Source organism: Tympanuchus pallidicinctus, unplaced genomic scaffold, assembly GCF_026119805.1.
Source record: "Tympanuchus pallidicinctus isolate F22 unplaced genomic scaffold, pur_lepc_1.0 scaffold38, whole genome shotgun sequence".
In the NCBI taxonomy this organism is placed as follows: domain Eukaryota; kingdom Metazoa; phylum Chordata; class Aves; order Galliformes; family Phasianidae; genus Tympanuchus; species Tympanuchus pallidicinctus.
In genome coordinates this window covers 1,558,447-1,573,649 of record NW_026294756.1, presented here as the reverse complement: position 1 = coordinate 1,573,649, position 15,203 = coordinate 1,558,447, and the positions used below count along the sequence as shown (strand labels likewise).

The 15,203-nt window shown below is 55.6% G+C and overlaps 1 protein-coding gene across 15 annotated transcripts in view; it reads right to left on the bottom strand.

Moving 5' to 3' along the window:
* The window catches only part of PTPRS (protein tyrosine phosphatase receptor type S), a 123,369-nt gene that overhangs the window by 87,666 nt on the left and 20,500 nt on the right, over positions 1-15,203 (bottom strand). For all 15 annotated transcript variants that reach the window (XM_052699901.1, XM_052699900.1, XM_052699906.1 and 12 more), the window contains exon 2: positions 390-552. In XM_052699901.1, the coding sequence (XP_052555861.1) occupies positions 390-477 (88 nt within the window). In that variant the 5' untranslated portion in view covers positions 478-552. The remainder of the gene's footprint in view (positions 1-389; positions 553-15,203) is intronic.

The window sequence follows — 15,203 nt, the reverse complement described above, 5'->3', positions numbered from 1 at the left end:
GTCACTGGTGTCTGAAGGATGCCTGGAAGGGAAGAGTCAGGGAGGACCATGGGGTGCACTGGGTGGGGATGGGGTTGGAGGAAGGCTCCAGACAGAGCTGCAGGCCGTTCCCTCCCTTTCTCCCTGGCTGTTGGGCAGTCCCAGCATCTGCCCCATACTCAAAGCAGGTGCCAGGGCCTGGCTGCCCTATGGGGTCTCAGGAACAACGGTGCAAAGCTAAAGATGCTGGAAAATTCGCAGGCATTGTCAAGTCCTAAGCAATTCCACGATGCTGAAATGCTGGGGCGATGTTTGCTGGCTCCAAGCCCTACAACCAGCTCTGCTGCCATCCACCATGGGAGGTGAACTACTGGTGAAGGAAAGGGGTGAGGTCATGGCAGAGCACTTACTTTCAGCTACGCAACCGATCAGCAGCACGGACAGGAGGCTCACGAGGGAGAGCAGCGCAGGCATCCCAGGGCTGGGAAGGATCCTCATCCTCTGTGTCGGCCTTCAGCCCCCCCCACGGCTCCGCTCACAGCACTCACAGCGCCCGCCCAGCGGCGTCAGCACCTGCAGGGGAGGAAGAGGAGAGCGTTGAGGAAGAGGAGCAGGGAGAGGAGCGGGGAGGAGCGCGGGGAGGCTGAGGGACCTGCAAGGAGGCACCATCGCCATCGCTGTGCCGGCACGGCCTGCGCTGGTCTTCCTGCCTCAGAGACGACAGCCAATTTCATAGAATCATTCAGGCTGGAAAAGACCCCTCTGGTCCCCAACCCACCCCCATGTCCCCTGATCACAGTGCCCCCCGTCCCTCAGTGCCACATCTCCATGGGCAGCTGTGCAGTGCGTTACACGCTTTGGGAGAATAAATTCTTCCTAACACTGAAACTGACCCCACAACCTCCCTAGGGAGCGATGAGGTCTCCCCCAAAAAGGTTTTGTGCAGGATGAACGCGTGCTGGGGCTCTGCAGGGCTCCCGGCTCAGCCACTGCCCTGCTCCATGCCTCACTCCTCCAGCAGAGCAGTGACACAGTCTGGAGCCGGGCGTCCCACTGATGCTGATGGAGCAAAAGGCACAGAAGCAAATGGCCTCTGAAGACACACAGGAGATGCCATGCTGCCCAATTCTGCTCTGGACGGGATGCAGCCCGGCTGCAGCAGCTCTGGCAGTGGCTCACGCAGAAGGCTCACTGCCGTGGAGGCAGCTCCAGCTTGTCCTGATCCCTTCACAAAGCTGGAATGGCATTAAGGAGGCGGCCCTTAGTGATGCTCCCTGTCCAGTCTGCCAACCCTTCGTGCTTTGCCCCAGAAGGGCTGAAAATACGAGGTGGGAGCCAATGAAAGCTACAGCCACAGCCTCCCGGTGCTCTGCAGCCACTCTGCAGTCAGTACAGAGCTCAGCGAAGGGCCGCGCTCCCACATCTGTACCAAACCCTTCTGGCTCTCCATTACCCCGATTAAAAGTCAAACCCAGGGTTTGTCCACTTTTGGAGCAAAGCCAGGTAGGAGAGATTGTACAGTGATGAAATGCCTTGAAAGGACTAAGGGGACAGCAAGGCTGCTGAAGCTTCCTGATGCACATCAGGGCATGAAACCATCAGGACAGGCAGCATGAAGGGGCATTTTAATCTTTTTCGGTCCCATTAACTCTTCAAGGCTGAACTGTAAAGAACTATAGGAGAAGTGAGGATAAACAAGAAGTTCCCATATGTACCCAGCCCTAAAGAGCAGCTTTGCAGAGAGCAGCTTTGGGTTTGCCCTTTGAGGATTACAAAGCTCTGCTGTGCACTCTGTGCTAGTCTGAGCCATCGTGCTTCAGTGCTGCCTTGTGAAAACAGCAGAAACACTCATACTCTACAAAATAGAAAAATCTGGATTAGACCACTGGGAACCTCTTCACATTTTTGTCTCAGAGGTGATCTGAGAAACAAGCAGAGGCTGCAGCCAGAATTAAGAGGGGCTCACAGGGTCCCAGAGTGCAGAATGATGTGCTGGGGTTCCTTTTGTGGCTGTCAGAGGCAAGCACAGACCAGGGACATTACAAATAGGTGTGACAGCCACTGCTAATTAAATTGGGGATGCAGTATCAATGCCAGCACAACAAGCAGAGCAAACTGCTGTCTGCCTGTTGGCTCTCCCTGCTCCCTGCTCAGTCACACAGCTCCCAGCTCCCATCAGTGAGGCTGCAGAGGGCAGCAATGGGAGCGCACGCCTCCTCCCAGCCCTCAGAGTTCTCTCTATTTCAAAAACACCAGGCCAGCCCAGTCAGCACTGCAGAAATTGTGTTCTTTACCAAAGCAAAGCCCAGCGCATCCCTCCCTGCCCACTGCATCCCACACATGCCACCAAACATCTCCCTGACCCCATCCACTCTCTGCATGTGGCATCAGCGACGCTCACAGCTCAGAGCAGACGCAGTGCTGCACTGCCCCAAGCTGAGTGCCCCAACCACCAGCGATGGAGCTGAACGCCAGCACATCATGCAGACGTCTCTTGAGCCCAGCAGCTCCCCTTCCTGCATTCTGCATGGCTTTTCCTGCCACATAATGGGCTCCGATAGAAAAGGTCTGGTTAAAGGGACATGGCAACAGCTCCAAGATTAGAGAAGGAGATGCCAGAGGGTGACACTTCCGCTCTGGTGCTAATGTGCTTTCCGAGCCCTTGATGGAGACAGAAAGTGCTGGCAGAGATATTAGGACACGTCAACCTCAATCCAGCAACTCATCCTTCAGAGAAGGTACAGCACCGGCTGTCCCCTCAGCCGTGGGATTTTCGGGACGGGGGATGAGTGTCCACCCAGCTGCCCTGCAGGGATTGAGGGGCTGGAACGCTCTTGCTTTCTTTGCAGCACCCCGACAATAGGGAGGATGAAAACAGACTCATTCACTGCACGATTCCCCTACAACGCAGAACACGCAACGTTCAGGTGCCAGCCGCCATGCAACAGGCCTCTGCTGCCCTCCAGACGGGGCTGAGTTTGAGCAGGAATTACTTTGATGAACGCTCACATCACCACGGTTTCATGAACCATCCTCTCCCCTCCTCAGCCTGTGCTCAGCTCAGCTCACCTGAGGTCTGAAGGTTGGACTGCTGCCCCGGCCATTCAGTGCTCCACACTGCGAAGCACAGCAGCATTCTGCTGCCCATTCCTGCCCATGAATTGCAGACTTGCACAGAATTCTCTGGTACAGGATCTCCCACAACAGGAGCGAGTCACCTAACAGACCTCAATCCCCACTAAAGAATGTAATTAAGTGAAGTCATGGCCCCCAGTGGGGTCAGATTCATGTTAGATACGGTCACATTTCAGGGATAAGATTAATTCTTCTGTAACGAGCTCCTGTAAGACATCCATTCTCGCTCACTGCCTGAGCTCCAGCTTTGAGCATGCTAACGTGTGCACACTGTGAGCACTGTGCATGGCCTTGAAGAATACTGCTAAAATAACCAAACGGAGACGTGTTTGCAGGAAGCATCCTCCCTTGAGGCTCCTCCAGCCAGTCCAAAGCATCCAAGGACCCAAGGGTGCGAAGCACAAAGGGGAAAATGCTCAGAAGCACCTATGGCTCTTAAGAGCTTAAGTTCCACTGAGAGTCAAAGGGACTTAAACTAAGCTGCTAAGATGCTTTTGAAGATTTTCCTCCCAGCAACTCCCATTTCAGGGGTGCTGGACACGAGCGTCCTTAAGCTAGTTGGGGGATCCAAGGGGATGGAGGAGGCTTCACTTCTGGAGCAGTGCTGCCTGGGACAGAGCCTATGGGAAACACTGCTTCATCTGTGGGCACGGCTTGCCGTTACGAAGCACTTCCCCACATTACTTCTCCTCAGCCCACATCGAAGCAGCGACTGAAATGTTTGCTGTGCATTTGAAGGCAGTCCAGCAGGGAGGGAGGGCTGTGCCCTCATTGCAGGCTCATAGAATAAAGCGACTTGAAAACACAAGAATGCATTTGGGATTCTTTTGCTTCTGTTTCGCCTGCGTGCAAAAAGGAGAAGTGCCATTTTAAATACATTCTCTGCAAAAACTTCCATGCAGATCCAGCAGATGATGAAACATCTTCATCAGCCATTTCAGTGGCTGCTGTGGGAGAATTACTCCCATTAACCACATCAATCGAGCAAACACCTCGCAGGCACAGGGCTGCGCTCAGGTCTCTGCCTTCCAGCAGCACCGCTTCGTTTGTGCTGAGCATTAACACAGGTCAGTGGGTCACTGCATTTCCTCCTAGCAACCTCTTGAAAGAAAGAAGAAAGACAGAGGAACACTGAGCCCAGCTGCTGGCTGTCACCTCCCTCGAAGAGAGGAGAGAAACCCCCACTCCTCTGTTGCTCCCCAGGAGAGCCCAGCCCTGCAGGGACAGGGATGGTGGAGGCTGGAGCAGCTGGGACCAGCCTGGGACACGCTGTGCTCCGGGTGCTGGCAGCAAGGAGCTGCCCCCCGGCACCGCGTCCCCACGGCCCCACAGTTCTGGCCAGTGCCAGCCTCGCCTCCTGGGGAAATAGAGCGTGAGGGCTTGGCTTCCTCGCAGAGCTTCTGCCACACATCTCCCCTGCAGCCAGCAGTGCTGGCCGGTGCAATCCTATCAAACAGAGAGAGACTGTGGCCCTCGTCGCTCCCCAGCAGCCATGTGGGACGGAGGTGCTGCAGCTCTGCACCTTGCTCAGCCCCGTCAGGGAAGCTGACCCGGGGGCAGATCTCAATAGGGAAATCCTAATGCTTTGCAGCCCCAGCAGCCTGTGAACCATGCTCCTCAGCCCCAAACCGGCTCTGCTCCCAGGGCTCCCTCTGTGTGCTCAGAACAAATCCCCAGCCTGCTTCAAAACAAAGGCCACAGCCTTGGCACACGCAATTAGAGCAGCCAGAGCAGAGCCTTCATGGCTAAGCATGACTGTTTATCATCGTGGAGCTGCTCAGATCTTAAAAACAATATTTACAAGAAAGAAGCAGAGTATTATCTTCCATGGGGAAACAAACACAGATGGAGAAAAAAGAGCTTTGATCGGGACTGTCTCAGTCCTCTGCACTGCTTTTCATCCACAGATCTCCCAGTGCTTTAATATGACAGCATTATCCCTCTTTACGATATGGGAAACCAGAAGAAACTGCACACAAAGACAGCGCTGGGAGCGTGAAGCCACAGTGCCTCTCAGTGCATGCACACACACAAACACACACACACACATGTGCAGACACACACACACGTGTGCAGACACACACACACATGTGCAGACACACACACACGTGTGCAGACACACACACACATGTGCAGACACACACACACATGTGCAGACACACGCACGTGCTCCTCCTTCCTCCTGGCAGCATTTCTGCTCTGTCTGTGCATGCAGATGCCCGGCGCCATCCCAAGCAATGGGCACAAGGTGTTCTGGGGGTCAGCAGTGTGGGTGCCACAGATTTGCTGCTACCTGCCTGCAGGCACAGCGAGAGCGGAGCTGTGGGCATTGCAGGAGGAACAGGAAAACAGACAAGAACTCAACAAAGAGTCCAACAGCAGCCAGTAAGAGCAGGACTGCAACAGCTGCTCTCATGTCTGAGACCAAGTGGGCAAGGGGCACTTTTCCACCCCAGGTCAGGTGGGTTGAGGCTCCACCTCCCCGGGATAGAGATAGAAAAGAGGTGAAAACACAGAAGGAAAGAAAAAACAAAAGCAGATTAATTAGGGACACGGGGTACATTATCAGCACCGGCTGAGGGCGCTGGTGCGGAGCAGGCTGTCGGCAGCACTCACAAGAGCTCGATCTCCGCATCAGAGCCAGCGCCGATCCATCGCCTCCTTTTGTGCTCCCTGCCGCCACTGGCGCCCGGCCCTGGGGATGCACAGGGAAAGTGTGAGGACCCAGGTGCTGCTCCCTGGGCTGCCAGCCCACCTCTCCAGCATTGCTCCTGCACCACCTCCACACTCCAGCCCTGCACCAGCCTACACAGGGGCTCAACTCCATAAAGAGGATTTGCTTTTGAGCCTGCAAGACAGAGGATGAGCAAATCCCATCCCCTGCTCGAACAGGAAACCTGGATCTCAGATCCACCAGTCAAGGGAGATTAAGGAAGGAGAGAAAGAAAAAAGCCATCCATTGCTTGCTGCCGTGATCTCACCTGAATTTAGGAGCTGAGCCCCGCAGCTTGGCCACAGCCTCAAGGTCAGCAGCGGAGCTTCCATGCCCATGCCTGATTTCCCCCTGATGTAATTCTGTCTATCTATCGAGGAGAGCCTTTGACTCTTGTCACATCCCTGCAGAGGGCCTGGCTCCAGTAGGTGCCTGCGGGAGTCCCCTCAATGCTCTGCAGAGCACTGCTAGGCAAGCAGAGCTCCGCTGCAATCCTCATCCCGCACGAGATGCAAAATTAAGAGGCTGCTAAACAAGCAGAAACTGGGAGCAGCAGCAGCAGCATCCTCGGCGTTCTCCAACTCCCACCTACCAGCCCGGTCTCACGCCGCTGGGTTACCTCTATTAAAAGGGATTTTCCTCCCTTTCTTGCCCGCAGCCATCCCACCCGCGGCAGCTGCGTGTCATTGGCCAGGATAAAGCATCCCATCCGCAGCCCGTCTGCACCAGGGATGCATCAGAGGCTGCTTAAAACATTTATAAGCATTCGTAGCCTGGTAGCATCCCTCCTGCAGCAAGCAGTGGGAGCAGAGCTCGCGAGAGGATGCTGGGAATCCCACTGCCACAGCCCAGAGCCTCCAGCCGGCAGCACAGAGCCCGCGTTTCCTTCTCAGTCACCGCAGGGTTTTGTGAGATCTCCTGGGGCTCGTTGTTATCAGTCCATTGCCAGAGATAGCATAAGGGGGATCTGGGAGCTGCGCATCCACACGGACAGCTTCGTAACGCCGAGCCCAGGAGAAGTGGGCATGAATTAAACATGCGATACCATTTACACACGGACGGATGGCCGGCCGGCTGAGCAGGCTTTATAGCAGGCTGGGCACCATTCTGCCCCCAACGGCTTCCAAACGCACGGCTCCAAACCCCCCCACCTCCACTTTCTGTGGTCTCAATCCTCCCTGCACGGCTCATTGATGCTCAGCAGATCTCCGCATCCACTGGGCAGCGGGGCAGCACTGCGCTACGAGCACAGGGAGGAACACGCAGGGCAGAGGGGCTGCAAGGAGCACTGCAGCATCTCCTGCTGCTGTGAGCGCTGAAGTGAGGTGACCCCGGGGTGCCCGCAGGGTTTGGTGTCCCCAGCGATGTGGGCACCAATTAAAGCTTTTAATTATGGAGCTCTCGGACCCTGCTAAGCCCTGTGTGCCTCTCCCTGTGCTCTGCCTGCCAACTCGGCCCGGCCACAGCCTGCTGCTCGGCCTCCCCCACCCCTTCCCACTGCAGCTTCAGCTCGGGCTCTCTCGTTAATCTAATTGTTCTCCTAATGAAGATCTGCAATTCCTCAAACATTAATTACCAACGGCAGCGGCGGCAGCAGCAGCAGCTGTGGAACAAGAGCTCCCTGTTCCTAATAATACACCTCACACTTTTGCCTGCCACAGCTCAATTTAGCCGTGCGTGATTTGGCCGAGGGCAGACAAAGAAGGGCCCGGCAATGGGCTGCATGCTGCCCGCTGAGCACGGGGCTGAGCGCTGCCCCACCGTGCTGCAAATGGGTGAAGGAACCACGGGGAACCCAGCATGGAGCTCTGCCCCCCGTGCAGAAGGGGTTCGGGGCTGCAGGAAGCAGCCGGAGCCAACACTCTGCACAGCCAAAAATACACACAGAGAACAAAACAGAGAGAAAAATACCACTACCACCACGAGAGCTTTCAGTGACAAAAGCAAACAAATAGATTTTGTGAATAAATATTGATTTGACAGGAAGGCAGACAATCGCTCCCAAAGCTCACGCTGGCACTGGGCTCCTTTTGCCCGCAGCCTCCCATCTGAGCAGCACTGCGTGGGGCTGGGGGGGCTGCACCCCAACCACCCCCTCCAAATCGCTGCACATCGGGGACAGAGAGATGAGCACGGGAGCTCTGAGGCTTCGTGCACCCCGACGGGGCTGCGGATGTCCCCATGCGTTGCTGGGGCAGCTCCAACAGCCATGGAATCATGGAATGGCTTGGGTTGGAGGGGACTCTAAAGGCCATGTGCTCCAACCCCCCTGCAACAAGCGGGGCGAAGCACAGCTCTGTCAGGAGCTCAGAGCCCGACCAGGGACGGGGCACCCACCAACCCGTGCCACTGCTTCACCACCTCTGAAGTAAAGAACTTCTCCCCTTTTTCCTTATATCCAGCCCAAGGCTGCATTGGCCCCACGCTCCCCAGGCGGCTCTCTGTGCGTTCCCTCCCAGCCCACGCGCACTGGGAGGGCGGCTGACGCCGATCGCAGCTTTCCTGCTCATTTCTTTTTCAATGAGTGAATTAGCAGGCAGCCAGCCGACTTGAACATCCCCTTATCTCTGCACCAAGCTCGCTGCCGAGGATTTGCATAATTTTAATCTTTCCCACCAATGAGCATGAAAAAATTAGTTTTCCACTATTTTATCTTCTATTTGTGTTCAATAAACAGAGCGGCTTTGCTCCATGTATTTATACTGGGAGCTGGGAGGCAGAAGGGGAGAAAGAAATCCCACACGTCCAGCCCTCGGCCGGGCAGAGAGGGTTAAAGCCAGGGCACAGGCTGGGATGGCTCCAGGACTGCATGCAGGTTGGAGACCGAAGCCCGAAATTCCTCCCACACCCGCAGCTGCGCTCCCAGGAGTCCCTTCCCATCTCCCAGCACAATTAACCAGGCTTCTTCCCCTGATCCAGACCTCTCATTTTCCAGAATCTGCCAGACTCCCCACCATGTAGGCTCTGTATCCCAAGGGCACTGGGAATGAGACGGGGCTGGCGGTGCAGACAGTGAGGTCCCACCTGGACAAAGGTCGTCCTGCCCAGAGCCACGGCACCCACAGAAGGCTTTGGTTCCGCGCTGCTGCGGGGCTCCCAGCACGCAGCCCTCAGCCCCACTGCTCGATTGCACCAAAGGCAAAGACAGGGAAAATGCAGAAAATCACTGCTGTTGAAGCGGAGCTTTGGGTGCTTTTCTGGGATGCATCAAAATCAAACTTGTCCGTATTTAAAATAAAAAGCACTTAGAAGAGAAAGCTGCTGCTCCTGCCCTCTCTTCTGTAGAACCAGAGCAGCTCCTACAGCAGTGTGCAGTGACGGACGGCGGCACACAAAGCCCCAGCTGCGACCTGCTGGGTTACCCACCTGAAATCGGGGCTGCTCTGGAGAGAGGCAACGCAGAGGAAATCTGAGGCTCTCGTGCCCCACGTACCCTCCTGAGCAGGGCAGGGGCACAACGCCACGTTTTGCTTTTCCCTATGGAGCCACACACAGCTCGGTCTCCAGGGGTGCACAAGGAAACCCAGCGATGCAATTACCTTCCCTCCTGTCCTCTACTTATGCTCTAGGAGCCATATAATTTTCCAGACCAGAAACATAATTAAAGAGACGGAGCTGCCTGCAATGAGGCCCTCTCTCCTGCCACCTCTCTTATCTTCTCTAAAAATACCCGGGAGCAGCAGCCCTGTGCCAAGGCCTGGCCCTGCGGGGATGGAACGCACCCCAAGGTGTCGGCAACCCTGCTCAGTGCAGCTGGGGCTGCTGGTGCAAGGGAGGGTTCATTCAGATCTAACTTTCAATGCAGTTTATCTAAGCAATTTTTAAGGCCTTGGGCAAGCTGACTGGCTGAGAATTAGAGGGACTTTGATGATCACCGCTCTTCCAGCAGAACCGTTGTGAGGCAGGATCCAGCTTATTCCAGAGTAAATCCAGCTTTCCAGGAGATGTAAAGACACACAGAGGAGCATCACAGCCCCAAGCTGCTGCCTTTCCCCCAGACAGAAAAAAAAAAAGGGCGCCAGGGTGCAAAGCTCAGCGCTCAGGGCAAAGGAAACCAGGAGCAGCAAAGGGACTGAAGGCTCACATCCCTGCTGTCCATCAAAGGAAAGGCTTCTTCTCCAGCCCACGAAAGCGAGCAGCATCACAGCGGGAGCCCAGATGTGGGCACTGCCCTGCCTACAGCTGCTGCCCCCTGGCACTGTGCTGGGAGCAGCGTGGGGAGAAAGGAGATGGAGCAGCAGCTCAGGAGCAGCCGCAGGGGCCGCTACCAGCCCCGACTGGCTGCAGTTCCACCTCCCAGTACAAAGCTCCTGGCACGGCCCTCTCCCAGAACTGGCAGAAGGAAGGTGAAAAACATTTCTTTTTTAAAATATCCTGAAGGCTCAAAACAGCCTTTTAACTCATCAACTAACAAGTTCAAACAGGACAGCACGCACTGCTTTCCATAGCTTCCAGGGACAGACATTCAGAACAATCATCCTAACAGCCTGAAAAACAGAGGTAAAGGTGCTGGCTCTGTGCCCCGAACCACAGCCCAGCAGCACGGCCAGGCACTGGGCTCCAGCACAGCGCACCGCAGCGCCCTGGGTGGGATTTCACAGAATCACAGCACGGTTCAGTGGGAAGGGATCCCACAGCCCCCCAACCCCACAGCCCAGGCTGCCCGGGGCCCCTCTGTGGGCACCTCCAGGGATGGAGAACCCGCAGCTCTGGGCAGCAGTGCCAGCACGAGTGTGAGCATGTCAGAGCACTGCCCGGAGCCACAGCCTGCACAGCACTGCAAGGAGCTGCTGGGGGAACAAGAAGCCCACGAACCCCACAAGTTTTGCCTTCACTTGCTAACTGTATGAAAATTTGTCTGCTTAGATACAGAGTGCCCTGGCTGCACCTGACTATACACAGCCAGGTAGTGAAAGGAGAATGGGGAATTTAGGCTTTAAACTCAAAGGGGAGACAGACCAGATGTGAGGTGGAAATTCTTCACTCAGTGGGTGCTGAGATCCCGGCACTGCCCAGAGCTGCGGTGCCCCATCCCTGGAGGTGCCCTTGGAGGGATCCTCGGCAGCCTGAGCTGTAGGACATGCAGCCCACAGCAGGGGTGAGGCTGGGGGGTTGTAAGGTCCCTTCCAACCCAACCATTCCATGATTCTAAGACTTCATCATCACTCAGCCCAAGCACAGTCCCCACGTAACCAGGAAGCCACACGGAGATCAACCGCAGCATCCAGAGAGCCTTCAGCAACAACTTCACCAAACACGGCGCTCCCTCAGCTCGGTGAGACAGCTCTGCACATCTCCCCAGTGCTGTTACTGAACCCAGCAGCTGAAAAGCTTCTGGAAGCTCCCCGTTGCTGCTCGATGTGCAGGAGCAATGCTCACTGCAGAGATGCCCTGATGGTGGGAAGCTCCAGTGCAGGATGGAGGGAAGCTCCTCTTCCTTCCTCTTCCGACTCAAATGATTCTATGATCCAGCTTCAGGACTGCTTCAGATGGCCTTCGACACTCCTGGTCAGGATGGACGGGTCCCCTCGAGGGCTCACACCTCATTTCAGCAGCACAGAGCTGTGTGGGAGTCACCACAGGGGCTTCATTGCAGGTCTAGGTGATGGATGGCCCTACAGGGCTGCCCCAGCGCACGGCGCGGTGCGGGGACACAGCAGGGCTCATCCACAGCAATCCGAAGCGAGGAGGGCTCTGATTTCCGTGTTTGTATTTCTGAGTCTGGCCTCCAACAATACAGACGAAGGAAAAAAGGTGTCTGAAGAAGCAGCCTGAAAACGCGTGCGTTTTTGTAAATCCTCCCACTTCCAAGATTGTATCAACAAACCAAAGAGGGAGGAGGAATGAAAAACATGAATAGGAGTTTCACATCGACAAGGTCCCTTTGAACAGCTTTCAAAGAGCTCCACTACCACTTCTCCTATTTGATTTTGCTGTTTTTTTCAGAACATCTACAGCATGTTGCTCCACGTGCCACGGGGCTCCGCCAGCTCAGCTCCCTCCTGAGCTCTGTAAGGCAGAGCCCTGGGCCAGCGCAGGGCTGGGGTCTGAGCCGGGTTTGTTCCAAGGGGCTGCAGGGACGTGGGGCTGTGGGCTGCATGAGGACGCCGACACCCACAGCAGCTCCTGGCTGCTCCCCTTAGGGCACAAGTTGGCTGCCACCAAGGAACCCCAGCACAGAAAGGAGCTGAGCCTTCATTTTGGAAGGCTGCTATAAAGCACAAAGAAAATCTCGAGCGTACGCCAAGTTTTGGCAGCCCTTTGCTGGATGCCATTATGTCCTTCAATCCACATTTGCAGGTACTGACCTGCTCCACGCAGTGCTGCTACGTGTGGGTGAAGCGAGAGCCCCAAACCCCTTGCAGACACAGCACTGCTCCTTGCAACGTGCATCACCAAAGCTAGGAAGTTCTTCATTTATCGACCCAAAACTCAAACCAAGAATTGAATACAACCCCTGCAGCACTGAGGAAACCTCCTGCATGAGGGGGACCCGAGCTCGGTGCAGTAACACACATCTTCCTCTCCATGCTCAGAACTAAAGCCAAGCTCCAGGGGAGGCAGCTGGGGACCCACACCCCACTGCTGGCAATGGTGCCTGCAGTGCCCAGAGGACAGCCGAGTTTCAGATTACGATGGGGAAGAAGAACGGCTTATACATGCACATAAACTGTAAATAAAGGGGAAATAAATCCCGTGGAAATGGTGACAGCAGCCCCCAGACAGATCTTTACAAATTGCCTTTTACAAATAAATAACATTATACCGGGGTTTATGGGCTTCCCTGAGACGGGTGCGGGCAGAGCTGTAAACAGCGCAGCGGCAGCGGCTCGGCGCAGGCAGAACATCAAGGACTGCAGGGCAGCAGCATGGGGGGGAGGGCAGCACGGCCCCCCAAGAGGCTGCAGGGCTGCGATGGCTCACATCAATCCCTGCACCAAAGGTGGGGGCAGCCCCACGGGTCGGACCGGCAAAGCGCCCTGCCCTGCCTGCCCAGTGCCACGCGACAGCAAGGAGGGCAGGGGGCACCAACGCCAGGAGCTCCTGATCCACTGGGAATGGTTAAGAGATTTCTGAAGGAGCTGCTATAGGAAAGGTATTAATTTAAACATCTCGTGGCAGAGAACATAATGCCAGGCAGATTTTCCTCCACTCTTTTGTAATAGCTTAATAGTGCTTGAAACAGTTCCATTGTTAATGCACTTGTTGTGTACTTTTATTAGGGCTTCTTAGACTGCAAAGGGAGGTAAATGCCCCACGCTTCCCTTGCGCCCACCGAAGCACTTCTCAGGAACCATCCCTGCTCCTCCTGATCCCCCCGAGCCGCCCAGCAACACGTCCTGCTGGGACAGCATGGAGACACAGCCGGGCCTCACGCATCTCTCTACGAAACTTCAGTGGCTCCCAAAGGCTGTGCAGCCCAAAGATGCTCCGTCAGCCCCCTGCTCTGCAGTTTGCCCTTGCCCACAGAGCATCCCTGAGGCACTGGAGGAGGAGGAGGCTCGGGCGAAGGCTCTGTGACACACTGCGATCTGATCCTCCTTCTGGGAGGTGTTTCAGCTGCTTGTGTTCACAGTTCAGGGCGGTGGGATCTCCTGTCACAGATCTGCAGAAATGCAGAGCATCGTGAGCACAGCGGTAGCGACGCTGAACTGGGGATGCTGCGCTCATAGGTAAATCCCTGCCTGGGAGGAGAGGAGGAGATAAAAGAAGGAACCGGCTTTGCTGCGCATTGATGGGGTAAAGAGAGGGGAAAAAAAGAAAAAGAAAAAAAAAAGCCAAATCTTGTTTGGGTTAAACTGAAAAGCAGCCTCACCCCAAGAAAACATTAAGAAAAATGTAAAACCAACCCAAGTTACTGATGGAGGGGTTGTTATGCCAAGTTAACTGGCAGTAACAGCCAGTTACTGAAGTTTTGCTACATAAATCTTTAACTATTCATTTTCTGAGAGGAGAGATTGATGCACCTCCTTCCCCACCAGCTCACAGCCACACGACATCCCCCCTCTTGCCTCCTGCTTCATTGCCGGTCACACATGGAACGCAGGGCCACGTTTCTAACGACGCCGTCTATTCTCAGGGAAATGTGTTATTTATCAGCTCCCTGAGCTTCCCTCTCATTCACTCTTTGCTCTGGTCCCAGCAGCCCAGGGGTTCTCGATGGGGAAATTTATGGGGCTTTCTCTGCACTCCCTCTCCCCATCTACCACCGCCTCTCCCTCCTCGCCCGTCAGCATTACAGGCAATCTCATCACTTTTAATTCAATAACTTGCAGTATAATTACTCCGTAATAACACTATTATCTTAACATTTGCTCAGCAGCTGTGATCCCCTTCCAGCGAGGCGAGGAGGGAGAGGGGGATTCTCCAGGGAGTGTGACAGGAGCAGCCGCAGAGCGGGAGCAGGATCCCCACCACCCACCCCAAACGGAGCCCATCTGGAGCAGCGCCACTTCCCTGCCTTCCTCAGCTCTGTCCCACAGGAGAGCAGGGGATGCTGCGCTGGCAGCTCTGCGGACCACTGGACAGGACCCCCTCCTTTGGGGACACAAACAGAACAGAGGGCAGCAGCGCAAGATCCACTGAAATACGTTCTGATGCAGCGCCGGCTGCAAGAGCCGCCCATCACAACCAGAGTACGAGCCAGACGTGCAGGGCGCACGCATTACCCCAGCTACTGCTCACTGCAAAGGGCAGTGTGAATTTCCAATCCAGGAACCCGTCAGAAAGAGGGCATCCTCGATTCCCAAAGCACACTCAGTGATCGAGGAGGAAACTCCTCCAGCCCCACAGCCCAGCACCAAAACAACTCCTGCGGCACACGAGGCCGGAGCAGCCCATCGAGCCCAGCCCCGCGCCGTTCCCAGCAGCTCCAGCTGTGGGCTTTCCGTGCTGTTCAGCCCGCTGCACACACAGGCAGAAGCTCCCACACCAGCGCACGGCACCGAGTCACCAGCTCCAGGCTGATGCTGCGAGGGCAGCTCGTGCCCACCAGGCACTGCAGCACCACTGAGCCAGGACCCACCGCCGCCGAGGGGAAACGCCGCTTGTGTTTGATTCCCCATGGCGTCACACGGAGCTGTAATTCCATCACAGCGACTCAGCAATTAAATAAATCACGGGAGGAACGTGAGGAAGGTTGGTCGTTAGGAGAGCAAAATGGAATTTCCTTCTATTGTATCCTTGCACATTGGTGTGGTTTTTAATACTGCACGGGGAGATCACTCCAGTTCCAAACCTGCTGACATGCCTCCCCTGCCCCATCTCCACACCCCGCGATGACAGACTGCTCCCACGCCAGTGGGTTTTATGGCACTCTATGGGAAGCCTGCACAGCAAACGCAGAGGGACCGGCAGGCACCAGGACCACGCAGCT